The sequence below is a fragment of the Schistocerca piceifrons genome, chromosome 6 (genome assembly GCF_021461385.2).
Source record: "Schistocerca piceifrons isolate TAMUIC-IGC-003096 chromosome 6, iqSchPice1.1, whole genome shotgun sequence".
NCBI lineage: Eukaryota > Metazoa > Arthropoda > Insecta > Orthoptera > Acrididae > Schistocerca > Schistocerca piceifrons.
In genome coordinates, this window is record NC_060143.1 from 396,468,929 (window position 1) to 396,487,885 (window position 18,957).

The 18,957-nt window shown below is 40.2% G+C and overlaps 1 protein-coding gene across 1 annotated transcript in view; it reads right to left on the reverse strand.

Annotated features, from left to right (window-relative positions):
- Nucleotides 1-18,957, reverse strand: part of LOC124803340 (neural-cadherin-like) — a 196,133-nt gene that overhangs the window by 16,622 nt on the left and 160,554 nt on the right. The window contains exons 18-19 of the mRNA XM_047264525.1: nt 4,074-4,187; nt 3,799-3,985 (exon numbers count right to left, since the gene is read on the reverse strand). Of these exons, the coding sequence (XP_047120481.1) occupies nt 3,799-3,985; nt 4,074-4,187 (301 nt within the window). The remainder of the gene's footprint in view (nt 1-3,798; nt 3,986-4,073; nt 4,188-18,957) is intronic.

The following is an 18,957-nucleotide window of genomic DNA, read 5'->3' on the forward strand; positions in this document are numbered from 1 at the left end:
TGGAAAATACAGGATGAAATAATGGCAATATTATGAAAAGGATAGATTCCTATTCACCATACAGTTGCAGACATACAAAAAAACCATCTATACATTTGAGATTTCAGCCAAAAGGCCTTCTTCTAAAGCATAAAACACACATGCATTCACACGAACACAACTCACTCACACATGACCACTGTCTGGCAATTGGGGCTGGACTGTAAGCACTGCACATGATGGGAGAAGCAATCTGTGGATGACGTGGGTAAGGGAGAGACTGGGATGGGGTGGGGGAGGGGAGGGATAGCAGGGTAGAGGTGGGGGACGATAAAGTGCTGCTTGTGGGAGCATGCATAGATGTGGTGGGGACAATGTTGGGCTGCTAGGTGCACTTGGGAGTGGAAAAGGAGAGAAGTAGAGGAGAGGAAAAAAGACTAGTGGCTGCTTTGGTGGAATAGAAGGCTGTGTAGAGCTGGAGTGGAAGCAGGGAAGGTGATAGGTGGGTGAAGGACAGTGGTGAATGCTGAGTCCAGGGTGGTTATGGGAACATAGGATATATTGTAGGGGAGTTCCCACCTGCACATTTCAGTAAAGCTGGAGTTGGTAGGAAGGATGCAGATGGTGCTTGCTGTGAAGCAGTTACTGAAGTGAACCATGTTCCACTAGGTAGCATGTTCAGCAACGGGTGTTTTAGCTGTCTCTTGAGCACAGTTGTAGGTGACCATTCATGCAGACAGGCACCATGTTGGTTGTCATGCCCATGTAGAATACAGCACATTGTAGCAGCTAAATTTATATATCACATGACCATTTACACAAGTAGCTCTGCTGTCTTTGATGGGATAAGTGCAGCATACGACTGGTGACTGGACTGGAGTAGGTCATGGTGGGAGGATGTAAGGGACAGGTCTTGCATCTAAGTCTATTACAGAGATATGAGCCATGAGGCAAGGAGTTGGGAGCAGGGCTGGAATAAGGATGCACATCAATAGTGTATATTTTCAGTGGACAGTGAAATACGAGTGTAGCAGAAATGGGAAGTATAGAGGATACAATAGTCTTCATTCCAAGGCATGGAGAGAGGTAGTTGAAACCGTGGCACAGGATATGCTTCAGTTGCTCCAGTCCTGGATGATACTGAGTCACGAGGGGAGTGTGCTTTTTTGGCCAGAGAATGGGAGTGTGGGAGGTGGTAGGTGATGGGAGAGACAATTTTTTTTTTAAATGGGAGGGGTCTGTCTGCGACTGAATGTCTCCTCTATATAGTGAGCAGCAATCTATCCTTTTCATAATAATGTTGTTATTCCACCTTGGACTGTAGTTATTCCTTCCTGGACTCCTGATTGTTTCGTAGGGCTATAAATAGAGACACACCAAATGAAATGAGTTTGGCTGTAGAAGGGCAATGTGTGAAACTTCAATGATACTGTAACAGAATCTTAAAGAAAGATATCTTACAAAACCCAAAGAAATTCTTGTCAAATGTTAAGGCTGTCAATGGCACCTAAGATAATCTCCAGACACTCACAGATGGCACAACAAGTGAAACTGAGGATAGCAATGCGAAGGCGGACATGATTAACTCTGTTTTCAAATTTGTTGTTTAAAGTAATATCTAGAAATACTGCCTCAGTTTAATTCTCACACCACTGCTAGTGTATGTGGTACATATACTAATGTCAGAAGTATTGAGAAAATGTTGAAATCACTAACACTGAACAAGACTCCCTGTAATTTTGTACACAGTATTTATAAATTAATTAGGGCTTCTATTAATCATAATACAACAAAACAATAAACCACAGTATAAATAGACCATGATCCTACCACTGTCAAATTCCAACACATGGTAGCAGAATTTTCTCTTTCTTACACAAAACTATAACATGGTCTCACAAACAGACAACATTCAAATGTGATTTCTGAGTGAGTAACTCAGTGTGTATTCTTTACCTATATAACAGATTTCAAAAACTTTTCATATTACAGTCAATACTACAGTCGACCTATAGTCTTTCTTCTGTAAGTGCGCCGGCCACGGTGGCGAAAGTGGTTCTAGGCGCTTCAGTCCGGAACCGCGCGGCTGCTATGGTCGCAGGTTTGAATCCTGCCTCGGGCATGGATGTGTGTGATGTCCTTAGGTTGGTTAGGTTTAAGTAGTTTTAAGTTCTAGGGGACTGATGACCTCAGTTGTTACGTCCCATAGTGATCAGAGCCATTTGAACCATTTTCTGTAAGTGCTTCTACGGAAAGAGGACACTTTGGCTTCAGGCAATGTGAGGAACAGAGAATGAATACCATTGGCCACACATCTAGAGGTATAATGAGAACGGGAATGTTTACTCATTTCTTGGTCAGTACACGTAACCCACAGATGTGTTCACCTTGTACCAATCAGCAGCAATGGCATACATAACACACTGAAGTAAGAAGGACTTGCAAAAGCAGATTACAGGGACTTTCAAGTTTAAACAGACTCATTACATTATTTATTTCTCAATTGACTCATGGAATGCGACAACATTTCACAATCCTTCGAAACAGCCCATGCTGATAGATCACTTAAAGTTGGCAGCAATCAAAAACAGAGGACGCTCAACACAAACTGTTTCAATTTTTGTAGCCTTCTTTCTGTAATTGTGCCCATTATACCATCAGCATTCACATGTGTTTTCATTTTCTTCTAAATAGAATCAGTTCTCATCATACGTTCTTGCAGTGAAAATGAAGACGTAAAAACTCCACGAAGCAAGAAGATTAACTACTCTCGTGTTTATTTGAAGAAATGGGAGGAACAATATTCTAGGTTGAAGTCCGTGGCCTCCAGTGTTAACTAAGCTTACAGTGTGCTGTTTTATTTCTCTCGGTTTGTGGAGTTACCTCAAATTATGATACTGAACATATAAAAGGTTAAAAGTTAGCAAAGTATGCTAGTTTTTTATTTATATCTCCATTGTCACCCACTCCAAGAAAATATGATGTAGATGTGTGGTTGAAATGTATTGTGACTAAATCTCTCCTAAAACCTCTCTTAACTGGTGATCTACCTTAAAGCCACAATAAAATGTGGTCACCCTATTATGACATAAATGTAAAAATCTATAAATCTAGCAAAATCTGAGGCACTAATCTCTTACTGGTAATTTTCAAAGTGCTTCACAACACTGGAGAAGTAATGATAATCAGGTTGTCAGTGTTTAATGACTGCAAGAATATTTGTCCTACCGCATAAATGTGATTGCTTATAGTAACTTGTTGAACATATGACATGGGATGTAAAGAAGCCTCTAAACTTGATAAATAAAGATTAATATGGATTATGTGGTCTAGTTTAACCCAAACTGAGAGGTGTAGTATTTTGTTATGATCAATTTAGTACACTCTGAATCAATGATTGAAAGACATTTTTTTTCTTTTTTATTATTTTTTTTAAACAAGTTATTTTATAAAAACTGACTTATTAGTCATTTTAAATAACTCTGTGTTGTACTTCTCAAAATATAGTTTGCACCCTCTGCACTGTGCATCAGTTATATCAATGGCACTAGAAAAGTAAAAATGTAAATTTAGAATGTGAAGTAAATATCATCATCTAATTGCAGAGTACATACATATGGGTATGTGCACGTTACAGATAACTACAGTTGCAGTTTCTTAATTATTTGTACTTAACAGTTTTTCCATATTATGTTGTCTTTTGGGGTCATAAGTCTTCTGGCTGATTTGGCCAACTATGATTTCATCCCTAGTATCAATTTCGATTGATTATGAGTATAGTATATAGAATGTGATAGTGAAGGTTTATTCAACACTCACCGTTCTTAAAATCAGCATAAATTTCTAAAGTGTCCATGCCAGTGTATTCAGCTTTCCCACCAGCATGGATTCCTTCCTGTTTATCAATCACCAACCACTGATGCCCTTCAAATACTGATGTTTGATTATATCGTGTGAACTCACCATCATCTAGCTGCAGAGTTGATAATGACCCATATCGTGAAACCTGAAAATTTCATTAAAAGGTGCAGTTTAACTTATCAAGCAATAAAAAGAACATTTCCCAGTATTTTTGTCTTGAGCCTGAAACTTACCTTAACAGTATGCCAGTTTCCATCATCAACAGTTACATAACACAAACAGGTGTATCTCTCTTCTATGTTTTTACTGTTTAAATTATATTTGAAATATACATTTCTTTGCTTTATCTGAAACAGATACAAATTACATAATGGAAAAAAATCTAATTTGAACATAATAACTTGCATATTCCTGTTGATGAGGTCACAAATAAAAATCTGTAGAAAGAGGAAAGAAAAACATGAGTTTAATACTAGAACTTAGGTCCAAATATTCATTTATGATTTTTAAAGTGCTTCTTCTGTTTGTTATAAAATAAAAATAGCTATTTCCTTCACAAGATTTTTAATATAGTGTAATAGTTTGGTATTATGGACACTATTAAATCCAAGGATGGTTGACTCAGGATGGTGTGCAGGACATTGGATACAAACTACTAATTCCTCAGTGGTCGTTGTTATGGCATAAAGTTAGTGCCATCATGCCAGTCAGGAACGATGGAGAAGAGAAGGCTGTGACAAGAGGTCAGCCATTTGCACGCTGACTGATCTTCCTCCAGGACGACAATGCGACAGCAGTGGCCTTTAGATGAAAATGACATAATCGCCACACCCAACTGGTGGCAGCACACTTCAATAGCAGCTTCAACATTAACCACTTAGTTAGCCAATGCATTGTAGCCTCTTCATTAGCAATCTCTAAGTACCTCAGTTAGAGATCAGCAGCCACTGCAGTTATGTTGATGTAAGTATTTGTATTTGTCTTGTTGTAATAAAACTCATTAATATGAGTTGTTTGATTGTTTGTCTAGTGAACCAAGTATGCAGGATTTCTAGACACAAAAACATGGTGATGAGATGTATGAATAACATGATGCCGACGACATAGGAGCAACGCCATAGTGACAGCCTGTTAATGCTTCGAACCCAGAGCCACCAGTTGCTACAGATTGTCTCTGTTTTATTTTGTAGTGGGCTTTAGTGTTTTTCTGGGGCCTTAACTCTATCTTGTCTTTTCTTTGCAGTAGCATGTTTACATGTTTTACCAGTGTCTCTTATAGTGTTTTTCCTTATCAGTGTCTTCAGGTTGGCATTGCAGAAATTTTCTTTGCTTGTGTGCTTATTTTTATTGCTTCCATTGTCTGTTTATTGCATTTGCCTACTTCAAAATGAGCAACCCATCTATCCTACCCCCTGCTCAGGTGTCTCAGCTACAAGCTATAGATGCAACACAGCTAACAGAGGTGTTTGAGTTTCAGATGCTTCAGATTGCAACCCTTCTAAACACGGTACTGCAATTGCTGGCCAACCAAGCAGTGAATGCAGCACGAACACCCAACCAACATGCAACAACTGTAGCTCCAAGTGACATATTGCCTTTTTGCCAGTTTAACAAAAAAGAAGAGGAATGGTTCGAGTGGTTGCAACAATATGAAGCCCGCATCATTGCTCACAAACCATCAGGTACAGTGAAACTACATTACTTTTTGTCAATGGTAGGAAGTGCAGAAGTGCAGCCTTTCACCTCATTCAGAAATTGTTCCCTAATTCCACTCTGAGTGGACTTTCCTATGATCAGGTTGTAGGTTCTCTAACTAAGTATTACGTCCAACGAGTGAGGTGTGGTGGCAGCTAAGTACCAATTTTTATGTGGCAAGAAAAGTCAGAACAAACTTATCTTGAGTGGGTAACAGATTTGCAGCATATGACAAAGAAATGCAAATTCAAATGTGCTTATGGTGCTTTATATTCAGATGTTATGTTGTGTGATGTGGGCTTGTACAATAAAACTAATGTCAAACTTAGAGAACAGATTTTGAACAGTCAGATCGATCATTTCATCATGTAGTGCAAATTCTAGATCAGTATGATTCAGGTGCCACAATGGCCAATGAATTTGAGTAGCCACCAATTTGTCGGGTTGAGTCATCCCTTGCTAGCAACTGGCCCAGTGGGCAGCAACAGCACGCGTGTGTCAAGCCATGTAAACAGTTCTCTAAACAGGTGGTTACATCAGTGAACAGAATTAAGTCATGCCCTTAGTGCTATTCATGGCACAAACACTGAGATTGCCCATCCAGACAAGCACAGTGTTCCATTTGTGGCAAGAAAGGTCACATACAATCTGTATGTTTGCAATGGAACAAACTTAGAATTCTGTCCACTCACAAAAATCTAGTCACAAGGTCCATGTAATCAATGCAGTTTATTCAAAGCAAAACTAGCAAGCAAACAGTTTCTTCAGTGCTACGCCAGTCCAACAAACTTTTTGTTCATTTACATCTTAGTAGAAAACATCTGAAATTTCAGTTGGACGCGGGTGCCTCTGTTACATTGCTGAATCATAACACATATGAACTGTTAGGCTCCCCATACCTGTCTGAAACTAGCACACACCTGATGGCTTATAAGGGATAAGACATTCCTGTTCTTGGAAAATATACTTTGTCTGCCACGTATTCCTCGCATATGTGAACTGTGACTTTCATTGTGCTACAATCATGCGATTGTGAGAACATATGTGACCTTGATTCATTTGCTTTGTTTGGATTTAAAATTCAGGACAAAGTGTTGTCAGTGACTGCATTCAATGCCAAAGACAGTGTAACTAGCTTTCTGAAAGAATTCCCTGAAATGTTACTATGAAAGACAATGCTCAGTAGAAATTTTGCCAGGCCAGAACTGCTCCCATTGCATTATGGGACAATGTGGCTGCTGACCTTAAAGATCTGCAAGATAGCGGAGCTTTTGCACCCACACAAGCCAGTCAATGGGCAAGTCCACTGGTTTTGCTCCCCAAACCTTTAGGTCACATTGACCTCTGTGTTGACTTTAAGTCCACCATCAACCCACAAAATGTGATTGATAATTATCTATTGCCACGCACGGAGGATCTCATGCAAAGATTAGGTGCTGGTCGCTACTTTCCAAAAATTGATTTGCGCGATGCGTATCTTCAAATACCACTAGATGAAGAATCTCAAACTGTGTGTGTTGTGAACACTCATTTGGGCTTGTTTAAATATTTGCATTTGCCTTTTGGTAGTGCTTCTGTACCTGCCATTTTCCAATGGTATCTGGAACAGCTGACTGCTCAAGTACCAAACTGTTCAAACTATTTTGGCGATACTGTTGTAACAGACCGTACACCTGAAGAATACATTGCATATTTGAGTGCTTTGTTTCGTGTGTTATCTGATGCAGGTCTAATGTGTAGGCTGCATTGCATTGCAGTATCTTGGTCATGTCATAAACAGTCAACTGTACATCCTCTTCAGTCACTTTTTTACCCATATATGATCTGCCAGTTCCTCGCAATGTCACAGAATTCTGGTCAGTCTTGGGGAAAATGAACTATTATATTCAGTTCATGCCGAATGCTGCACAGGTTGCAGCTCCATTGCATCGCTTCCACCACAAGAACTTGCCCTTGGTTTGGACAAATGAGTGCCAAGAAGCTCTTCAAAAACTTAAAGACGCATTGCTGAATGATCAATGCTTGGTTCCTGACAAACCAGTTGTGTTGCAAGTTGATGCTTCCACTTACAAAATCGGTGCAGTGTTCTCACACAGATTTGGTAATAAAGTCAGGCCTATTGCTTTTGTCCAAAGCTCAATGTAACTATTTACACATAGAAAAAGAGACACTGGCTGCTGCGTATGGCATCACCAAATTCCACCACTATCTGTATGGCAGAAAATCCTACTTAGAAACAGATTACAAGCCATTGCAGTCCTTGTTTCATCTGATGAAGCTGGTTTCTGAATGAACTGCCCAAAAATTGCAAAGTTGGAATTTGTTGTTGTCTCAATACCAGTACGGAATTGTGTGTCATCTGACAGCTCAACATTTATTTATGTATTTACACATCTTGTTCTGTAGGACCAAATTGAGGAGCAAATCTCCAAGGTCTTGGAATGAGTCAGTACATGAAATTACAACATAAAAGTAATAACAGATAAAATAAAATGTTTATGAACACAAAACAAGTCTAGCCATAAGTTTAAGTAAATGCAATCAACAACATAACATAAGAACCAGCTTAATTTTTCAAGGAACTCCTCAGCAGAATAAAAGGGAGTGTCCCATGAGGAAAATCTTCTGTTTTAATTTGAAAGTGCACGGATTACCACTAATATTTTTGAATTCTTGTGGTAGCTTATTGAAAATGATGCAGCAGTATATTGCACACCTTTCTGCACAAGAGTTAAGGAAGTGCAATTCAAATGCAGATCGGATTCCTGCCAAGTATTAACTGTGTGAAAGCTGCTAATTATTAGGAATAAGATGATATTATTAACAAGTAACAACAGTAAAATATATATATAGTAAGAAGGCAATCTCAAAATATCCACACTGGTGTACAGGGGCTGAGAAGAGGTTCGCGAGCTTACACCACTTCTTGCCTGAACTGTCCACTTCTGAGCCAAAAATATCATTTTAGAATGGGAAGAGTTAGCCCAAAAAGCAGATATCTAAAAAAGTTTTGCATCACCTTGGTTCCCAGAACTCCTGAAGATAGACTTTGACTGTGGATATTGTATCACAGACACAGTCCTTTTGACTGTTCAGAGATGACACTAAACCTGCCCAAAGATGTAAACAACCATCCATGAGCAACGCCTATCAGACGGAAGGGGTCTGACAGCTGATCAGTTCCAGGCATTCCACCAGGAAGGAGGTACACAACTCATGTTGTTTGTAGTTCAACCATGCCTAGGGTCTGTAGTTCAACCACGCCTAGACGGTCAATACTGCAGTTTGATTGTATCCGCGTTGTTACTTTGTGCCAGGCAGAGCTCTCAACAAGGGAAGTGTCTAGGCATCTCGTAGTGAACCAAAGTGATGTTGTTCGGACGTGGAGGAGATACAGAGAGACATGAACTGTTGATGACATGCCTCGCTGAGGCCGCCCAAGGGCTACTACTGCATTGGATGACCGCTACCAATGGATTATGGCTTGGAGGAACCCTGACAGTGATGCCACTATGTTGAATAATGCTTTTTGTGCAGAAACAGGATGTCATGTTATGACTCGAACTGTGTGCATAATGCACAACTTCACTCCCAACATATGTGGCGAGGTCCATATTTGCAACCACGACACCATGCAACGCAGTACAGATGGGCCCAACAACATGCCGAATGGACCGCTCATGTTCTCTTCACCGATGAGTGTCACATATCCCTTCAACCAGACAATCGTCGGAGATGTGTTTGGAGGCAACCCGGTCAAGATATATGCCTTAGACACACTGTCCAGCGAGTGCAGTAAGGTGGAGGTTCCCTGATATTTTGGGGTGGCATGGAAGGCACCATAGCGGCTGTACAATACGTGAATGCTGTCCTCTGACCAATAGTGAAACCATATTGGCAGCACATTGGCATGGCATTTGTCTTCATGGATGACAATTCGCAACCCCGTCGTGAACATCTTGTGAAAGACTACCTTCAGGAAAATGACATCGCTCAACTAGAGTGGCCAGCATGTTCTCCAGACATGAACCCTATCGAACATGCCTGGGATAGATTGAAAATGGCTGTTTATTTCTGACATGACCCACCAACCACTCTGAGGGATCTATGCAGAATTGCTGATGAGGATTGTGACAATCAGGACAACAAGTGCCTTGAAGAACTTGTGGCTAGTATGCCACGACGTATAAAGGCATGCATCAATGCAAGAGGACGTGCTACTGGGTATTACAGGTACCAGTGTGTACAGCAGTCTGGGTCACCACCTCTAAAGATGTCGCTATGTGGTGGTTCAACATGCAATGAGTGGTTTTCAAGAGCATTAAAAATCGCGGAAATGATGTTTATATTAATATCTATTCCAATTTTCTGTATAGGTTCTGGAACTCTTGGATCAAAGGCGATTCAAAACTTTTTTTGATGTGTGTATAATACCATACACCATAAGCGACTGAAAATAAGCAAAAATCAAACAATGGAAGATCCAAGATGGGATGTAACAATATTAGAGAAGGAGAAGTTGCCACTCACCATATAGCAAAGGTGCTGAGTTGCAGATAGGCAGAATGAAAAGATTCACACAATTCTAGCTTTTGGCCATTAAGGCCTTTGTCAACAACAGACACACATATACACACACACTCACGCAAACACAACTTGTACACACAACCGCAGTCTCAGGAAAGCACACTTTCAGTTGGCTGAGACTGCAGTTGTGTGTGCGAGCTGTGTGTGCGTGTGTGTGTGTGTGTGTGTGTGTGTGTGTGTGTGTGTTTGTGTGTCTACAGTTGACAAAGGCCTTAATGTCCAAAAACTACAATTGTGTGAATCTTTTTGTTATGCCTATCTGCAACTCAGCGTCTCTGCTACATGAAAATAAGCAAAGCAAACTACTTTTCATTTCGAACGATCACTTACTTCAGGTACCGTTCGAATAGTAAAAATGGTAGCATTAAGTCTTTGACCAAGATTGTGAATGTGGGCTTTCCATGACAGTTTACTATCTACCTGAACACTGTTCAGTTTCACTACTCATATGACCCTTCTGTGAAATTAAAACATTGGGTTTCATTGAATAGTGTGTCAGAGACTGTAAAAACTGAGTCTCATTATAATTTAGCATTAGTTTATTTTCTATGAACCATGAGCTTATGTTATGAACTGCACTATTTGAAATGTTATGAACTGCACTATTTGAAACAGCGCCAATGCTGCACACAACATCCTTTACTAACAAGCTAGTGTCATCAGCAAACACAACTTTTTAGAATCACCTGAAATACTAGAGAGCATATCATATATACAAACAACAAACTGGGGTGGCCCCAACACTGATCCCTGGGGCACTCCCCATTTGACTGTACCCCACTCAGACCCTTCATCATAACCATTCTCAACTGCATGGATAATGACTTTTTGCTGTTTGTTGCTGAAGTAAGAAATAGGCCAACTGTGAGGTACTCCCCAAATTCCATGATGGTCCTACTTCGGGAGCTATATTTTGTGATCAACACAATTAAATGCCTCAGTTAAATAAAAAAAGATGCCTAGCATTTAAAACGATTCGTTTAATCCATTCAGTACCTCACAGAGAAAATAGAATATAACATTTTCCATTGCTAAACCACTTCTAAATGTTAAATAAAATGGTCAATTATCCTTACATAAACAACCTTTCCAATAACTTTAGCAAACACTGATGGCACAGAAATAGGTCTAAAATTGTTTACATTATCCCTTTCTCCGTTTTTATAAAGTGGCTTTATGACTGAGTACTTTGATCATTCAGGAAACTGACCATTCTTAAAGAAAAAATTACAAATATGTCTAAGTACAGGGGTAAGTAACATGTGCAGCACAGTACTTTAATATGCTGCTAGGCTCTCCGTCATATCCATGAGAGTCATCAGTCTTCAGTGATTTAATTATTGACTCAATCTCACCCTTGTCAGTATCACAGAGGAGTATTCAGACAACAGTTTTATTTAACTCACCAACACTGCTCAGAAAATGATTGTTAAATACTGTACATACATCTGATTTATCAGTAACAGAAATATTTTTCTTACAAACTGACTTAATATTGTATACCTTGTGCTGCTTACCATACACTTCATTCACAACTGACCATATGGTTTTAACTTTATCCTGTGACTTAGTTATTCTATTTGCATACCACATACCCTTTGCCTTCTTAATAATGTTTTAATCACCTTACAATACTGTTTGTTATGGGCTACAGTAGCTTTATTGTGACAACTTCTAACATTTTGATATAATTCCCACTTTGTTCTACATGATATCCTTATCACACTAGTCAACCACCCAGGCTGCCATTTACTGCTAGTACCCCATTTAGAATGTTCTAATGGAAAGCAACTCCAAAAGAGCATTAGAAATGAGTTAAGGAAAGCATTATATTTGTCATGTATGTTATCGACACTATAAGCATCCAGCCAGTCTTGTTCCTTAACGAGGTTAAAAAACTATCTCTTGCTATTGGATTAGCTTTCCTACATAGTTTGTAAATATATGTGCCATATGTTTTAAGTACGAAAACTTTTTAGTGTTAAAATTTGTGCATCATACTCTGAATGGTCATTCACCCTTTTACTAACAGAATGCCCATCTAGTACTGAAAAATGAATAAAAATATTGTCTATGGCTGTGTTACTGTTCCCCTGCACCCTAGGAAAAAACACCATCTGCATCAGATCATATGAGCTGAGGATATCTAACAACATCCTTTTTTCTTGTGCAATCACATTGTTGTTGTTGTAGTGGTCTTCAGTCCAGAGACTGGTTTGACGCAGCTCTCCATGATACTCTATCCTGTGCAAGCTTCTTCATCTCCCAGTGCCTACTGCAACCTACATCTTTCTGAATCTGCTTAGTGTACTCATCTCTTGGTCTCCCTCTAAGATTTTTACCCTCCACGCTGCCCTCCAATACTAAATTGGTGATCCCTTGATGCCTCAGAACATGTCCCACCAAACGATCCCTTCTTCTAGTCAAGTTGTGACACAAACTCCTCTTCTCCCCAATTCTATTCAATACCTCCTCATTAGTTATGTGATCTACCCATCTAATCTTCAGCATTCTTCTGTAGCACCACATTTCGAAAGCTTCTATTCTCTTCTTGTCCAAACTATTTATCGTCCATGTTTCACTTCCATACATGGCTACACTCCATACAAATAGTTTCAGAAACGACTTCGTGTCACTTAAATCTATACTCGATGTTAACAAACTTCTCTTCTTCAGAAACGCTTTCCTTGCCATTGCCAGTCTATACTTTATATCCCCTCTACTTCGACAATCATCAGTTATTTTGCTCCCCAAATAGCAAAACTCATTTACTACTTCAAGCATCTCATTTCCTAATTTAATTCCCTTAGCATCACCTGATCTAATTCGACTACATTCCATTATCCTCGTTTTGTTTTTGTTGATGTTCATCTTATATCCTCCTTTCAACACACTGTCCATTCCATTCAACTGCTCTTCCAAGTCCTTTGCTGTCTCTGACACAATTACTATGTCATCGGCAAACCTCAAAGTTTTTATTTCTTCTCCATGGATTTTAATACCTACTCCGAATTTTTCTTTTGTTTCCTTTACTGCTTGCTCAGTATACATATTGAATAACATCAGGGAGAGGCTACAACCCTGTCTCACTCCCTTACCAACCACTGCTTCCCTTTCATGCCCCTCGACTCTTATAACTGCCATCTGGTTTCTGTACAAATCGTAAATAGCCTTTCACTACCTGTATTTTACCCATGCCACCTTTAGAATTTGAAAGAGTATTCCAGTCAACATTGTAAATGGCTTTCTCTAAGTCTACAAATGCTAGAAACGTAGATTTGTCTTCTAAGGTAAGTCGTAGGGTCAGTATTGCCTCACGTGTTCCAAAATTTCTACAGAATCTAAACTAATCTTCCACGAGGTCGGCTTCTACCAGTTTTTCCATTTGTCTGTAAAGAATTCGCGTTAGTATTTTGCAGCTGTGATATTAAATTGATAGTTCAGTAATTTTCACATCTGTCAACACCTGCTTTCTTCGGGATTGGAATTATTATATTCTTCTTGAAGTCTGAGTGTATTTCGCCTGTCTCATACAACTTGCTCACCAGATGGTAGAATTTTGTCACGACTGGCTCTCCCAAGGCTGTCAGTAGTTCTAATGGAATGTTGTCTACCCCTGGGGTCTTGTTTTGACTCAGGTCTTTCAGTGCTCTGTCAAACTCTTCACGCAGTTTCATATCTCCCATCTCATCTTCATCTACATCCTCTTCCATTTCCATAATATTGTCCTCAAGTACACCGCCCTTGTATAGACTCTCTCTATACTCCTTCCCCCTTTCTGCTTTCCCTTCTTTGTTTAGAACTGGGTTTCCATCTGAGCTCTTGATGTTTATGCAAGTGGTTCTCTTATCTCCAAAGGTCTCTTTAATTTTCCTGTAGGCAGTATCTATCTTACCCCTAGTGATGCTCGCGTATCCTTACATTTGTCCTCTAGCCATCCCTGCTTAGCAGTTTTGCACTTCCTGTTGATCTCATTTTTGAGACATTTGTATTCCTTTTTGCCTGCTTCATTTACTGCATTTTTGTATTTTCTCCTATCATCAATTAAATTTAATATTCCTTCTGTTACCCAAGGATTTCTACTATCCATCGTCTTTTTACCTACTTGATCCTCTGCTGCCTTCAATACTTCATCCCTAAAAGCTACCCATTCTTCTTCTACTGTGTTTCTTTCCCCATTCCTGTCAATTGTTCCCTAATGCTCTTCCTGAAACTCTGTACAACCTCTGGTTTAGTCAGTTTATCCAGGTCCCATCTCCTTAAAATCCCACCTTTTTGCAGTTTCTTCAGTTTTAATCTACAGTTCATAACCAATAGATTGTGGTCGGAGTCCAAATCTGCCCCCGGAAATGTCTTACAATTTAAAACCTGGTTCCTAAATCTCTGTCTTACCATTATATAATCTATCTGATACCTTCTAGTATCTCCAGGGTTCTTCCATGTATACAATATTCTTTCATGATTCTTGAACCAAGTGTTAGCTATGATTAAGTTGTGCTCTGTGCAAAATTCTACCAGGCAGCTTCCTCTTTCATTTCTTAACCCCAATTCATATTCACCTACTATGTTTCCTTCCCTCCCTTTTCCTACTCTCGAATTCCAGTCACCCATGACTATTAAATCTCCATTCACTACCTGAATAATTTCTTTTATCTCATCATATTTTTCATCAATTTCTTCGTCATCTGCCGAGCTAGTTGGTATATAAACTTGTACTACTGTAGTAGGCATGGGCTTCGTGTCTATCTTGGCCACAATAATGCGTTCACTATGCTGTTTGTAGTAGCTCACCCGCACTCCTATTTTTTTATTCATTATCAAACCTACTCCTGCATTACCCCTATTTGATTTTGTATTTATAACCCTGTATTCACCTGACCAAAAGTCCTGTTCCTCCTGCCACCGAACTTCACTAATTCCATGCTCTGATCTGTAGAACGCCAGTTTTCTTTCTCCTGATAATGTCGTCCTCTTGAGTACTCCCTGCCCAGAGATCCGAATGGGGGACTATAAGGTGAACCAAGAACCCTCTCTAGCTTGAGCAGAAATGCTCTGAAGTCAGAGTTGGGGACCTATAAACAACAACAATTAGAAGTTAAGTTTCACTAAATTCCACTGCCCCTGCACAACATTCAAATATCTGTTCAGTGCAGTACCATGATATATCCATGGACTCAAATGGAATACTGTTTTTCGCGTACATGGCCACACACCCACTCCACAAGGAACTCCTTGAAAAACTGCCAGCTAATCTATATTCTGGTAAAGGATTCCTCTGAATTGTCAAATTATTTAAGTGGTGCTCTGATATATCAACAATCTTAGAGTCAACATCTATAAGCAGTGCATTATTTTTATCTCTATTACCTCTTATATTTTGATGAAATATGCTAATTCCTTCTATACTTGGATACCTGACCTCCTCTGAAGGTGATTCCTTAGTTAGAGGGACTTCCTTTAAGAAGGTATACCTATCAGCTAACTTCAATCTAAAAAAGGTGCAGCTCTTAACACCAACTACTACAGGAATTTTTCCATGAGTGGACCCACCATCACCCACTACACTGTCACCTATAAGCTTTGCCAGTCTCCCCTTCCAATACCTATTGAGGTGCAGGCCATGCTTAGTGTAACTCAATTTCTTGATGGATTCAACTGGCACCAGTGCAATGTGACCCATGCTCTCTGCCATCAGTGCCTTCACCAGCCCCCTGATAACACACCTAACAGCTGCATTAGAATGAGGCCGATCAAGATGCTGAAACAGTTGCATGAAATGCAGATTAGTGCCACCAGTTTGAGTAGCTATCTTTGCCAGGTCACAACATATATCATATACCCCGTCCCTATCAAGACTATTCCCTGCTCCACTCACAATCACTACCTTATCATCTTTCATAAAATTCCTGCATAACTCCCCTATGCTGTCAGTCACTTGAGCCAATCCTGCACTAGGTTCCACAATGCTGGTGACCTGGTACTCACTCCTCAACCTTGCTGGAACTGCTGACCCACACCTCTACCATGCAAACTTCTCAGCACCAGTACCTTCTTCTTTCTGTCAGACGTTGCAGCTGATTTAGGCCTCCTAACTGCTGAGGACTGCTGCATGTGTCCTACACCTACAGCTACAAGGTAATGCGGACGCACTTTCATGTCTGCTGATTGACCCTGACACAGACATCGACACTTCTGCATCTTGTTGTAACATCGATGCTCATGATTCTGAATTGCTTCAGTCCATTCCTCTGAACTCTACGAAAACTGCAAAGGCCATGGTTGACATCACAGTGTCCTGCATTTGTGGAAAATCAGTCCACTCCACCAAAAAAATTCTCTACTTGGCCTTAGTCGCAATCACCATGGCAATGTGTGCACATAGATTTTTGCGGATCCTTTTTGTAACATTTTTTGGTTGATTGTGGTAGACTCTTACAGCAAATTTCCTTTTGCTGTACCAATGAACTTGACAACGGTTAAGGTGTTTTCCTCTATTTTTTGCCTTGAAGGTTTGCCTGAAGTCATAGTGTTGGACAATGGCCCTCAGTTCAGGTGAAATGAATTTGAAACATTCTGTGAATGCAATGGCATATGGCATCTACCTAGTGCACCATTCCATCCACAGTCAAACAGCGAAGCGGAACATTTTGCCAGAACCTTCAAGCAGAAGATGGCCAAACTTCATATTGCACACACCAGGGATCAGGCGTTGCAACTATTTCTCGCCTTCTATAGTTCGCATCCATGAGATGGACCATCAGTGGTGGAATTGCTTCATGGCCACCGCCACCGGACAGTGCTTCACCTGCTCCACTCTCCCCAGCATTCCACACTGAAGGAAGGGCACAGGTATCGCTTCATGCTGCATGATATTGTGTTTTTCAGGGTTTTTAGCAGCAGCAGATGGTCGGCACAAGGCAAGATCCTTTGCTCACTTGGTAGGCCCAGACGGATTGCAGTGCCAACATCACAATCAAATTCACCACTGTCATGTGCACGGTGACCCTTCTGTATCTATTCCCCCCAGAATCACAGATTCCAGGGAGAGAGCAGATACAACAGCTGCCAGAAGGTGTCATCACAACAGCACAGGATGATCACAAGGAGATGGAGTCTTAGCCTCCTCTCATCCTACTGACGGAGCTGGGTCCACCGATGGTGCAGCATCCTACACCTTCTACATCTGGGTATGGGCCTCAGGAAGTGGATGCGTACTCCCCCCCCCCCCCCCCCCCCCCCCCCCCGTTGTGCTCCTAAAGTCAGCACTGGCACGCCAGTCAGGAACAACAGAGAAGAGAAGGCTGTGACAATTTATTTACCTCTCACATTTATAAGAAAGATTCAAATGAAAAAGGTTTTGTACACTTAACATCTTGTCATGTCATGATTAAATACTTTCACACCTTTCTATATGCTTCTAACTGCATTTAAAATAGTTGTGAATCTCAATATCAATACTATCATTTGTAGAGAAGTGCTCTCCAAGTATGGAAAACAATGCTCTGAGCATGTTGTTGGTTAATGTGTGAAGAGCTTATTTATGGGTTTCATTGTTACCTTTTTTCTAGACAACATTCCATTAGAGCTACTGATAGCCTTGGGAGAGCCCGCCCTGACATCTGGTGAGGAAGATGTATGAGACAGGTAAAATACCCTCAGACTTCAAGAAGAATATAATAATTCCTCTCCCAAAGAAGGTGTTGATAGGTGTGAGAATTACTGCACTACCAGTTTAATAAGTCCCAGCTGCAAAATACTATCATGAATTGTTTACAGACAAATGGAAAAACAGGCAGAAGCTGACCTCAGGGAGGATCAGTTTGGATTCCATAGAAATGTTGGAACATGTGAGGCAATATTGACCCTACGACTTATCTTAGAAGATAGATTAAGGAAAGGCAAACCTACACTTCTAGCATTTGTAGACTTAGAGAAGGCTTTTGACAGTTTTGAGTGGAATGCTCTCTTTCAAATTCTGAAGGTGGCAGAGGTCAAATACAGAGAGTGAAATGCTATTTACAATTTGTACAGAAACCAGATGGCAAGCCGGCTGGTGTGGCCAAGCGGTTCTAGGCGCTTCAGTCTGGAACCACGCGACCGCTACAGTCGCAGGTTCAAATCCTGCCTCGGGCATGGATGTGTGTGCTGTCATTAGGTTAGTTAGGTTTAAGTAGTTCTAGGTTCTAGGGGACTGATGACCTCAGATGTTAAGTCCCATAGTGCTCAGAGCCATTTGAACCAGATGGCAATTGTAAGAGTTGAGGGGCATGAAAGGGCAGCAGTGGTTGGAAAGGGAGTGGGACAACCTATCCACAATGTTATTCAATTTGTATCTTGTACAAGCAGTAAAAGAAAAAAAAAACATTTGGAGTAGGAATTAGATTCATGGACAATAAATAAAAATTTGTGGTCTGCCGATGACATTGTAATTCTGTTGGAAAAAGTAAAGAACCTGGAAGAGCAGTTGAACAGAACGGACAATGTGTTGAAAGGAGGAAATGAGATGAACATAAACAAAAGCAGAATGAACATAATGGAATGTAGTCAAATCAAATCAGGTGATGCTGAGGGAATTAGATTAGGAAATGAGACACTTAAAAGTACTAGATGAGTTTTGCTATATGGGAAGCAAAATGACTGACGATGGTCCAAGTAGAAATGATATAAAATGTAGACAGGCAATGACAAGGAAAGCGTTTCTGACAAAGAGAAATTTGTTAACATCGAGTATAGAGTTAAGTGTCAGAAAGTCATTTCTGAAAGTATTAGTATGGAGTGTAGTCTTGTATGGAAGTGAAACATGGATGATTACTAGTTTAGAAAAGAAGAGAATAG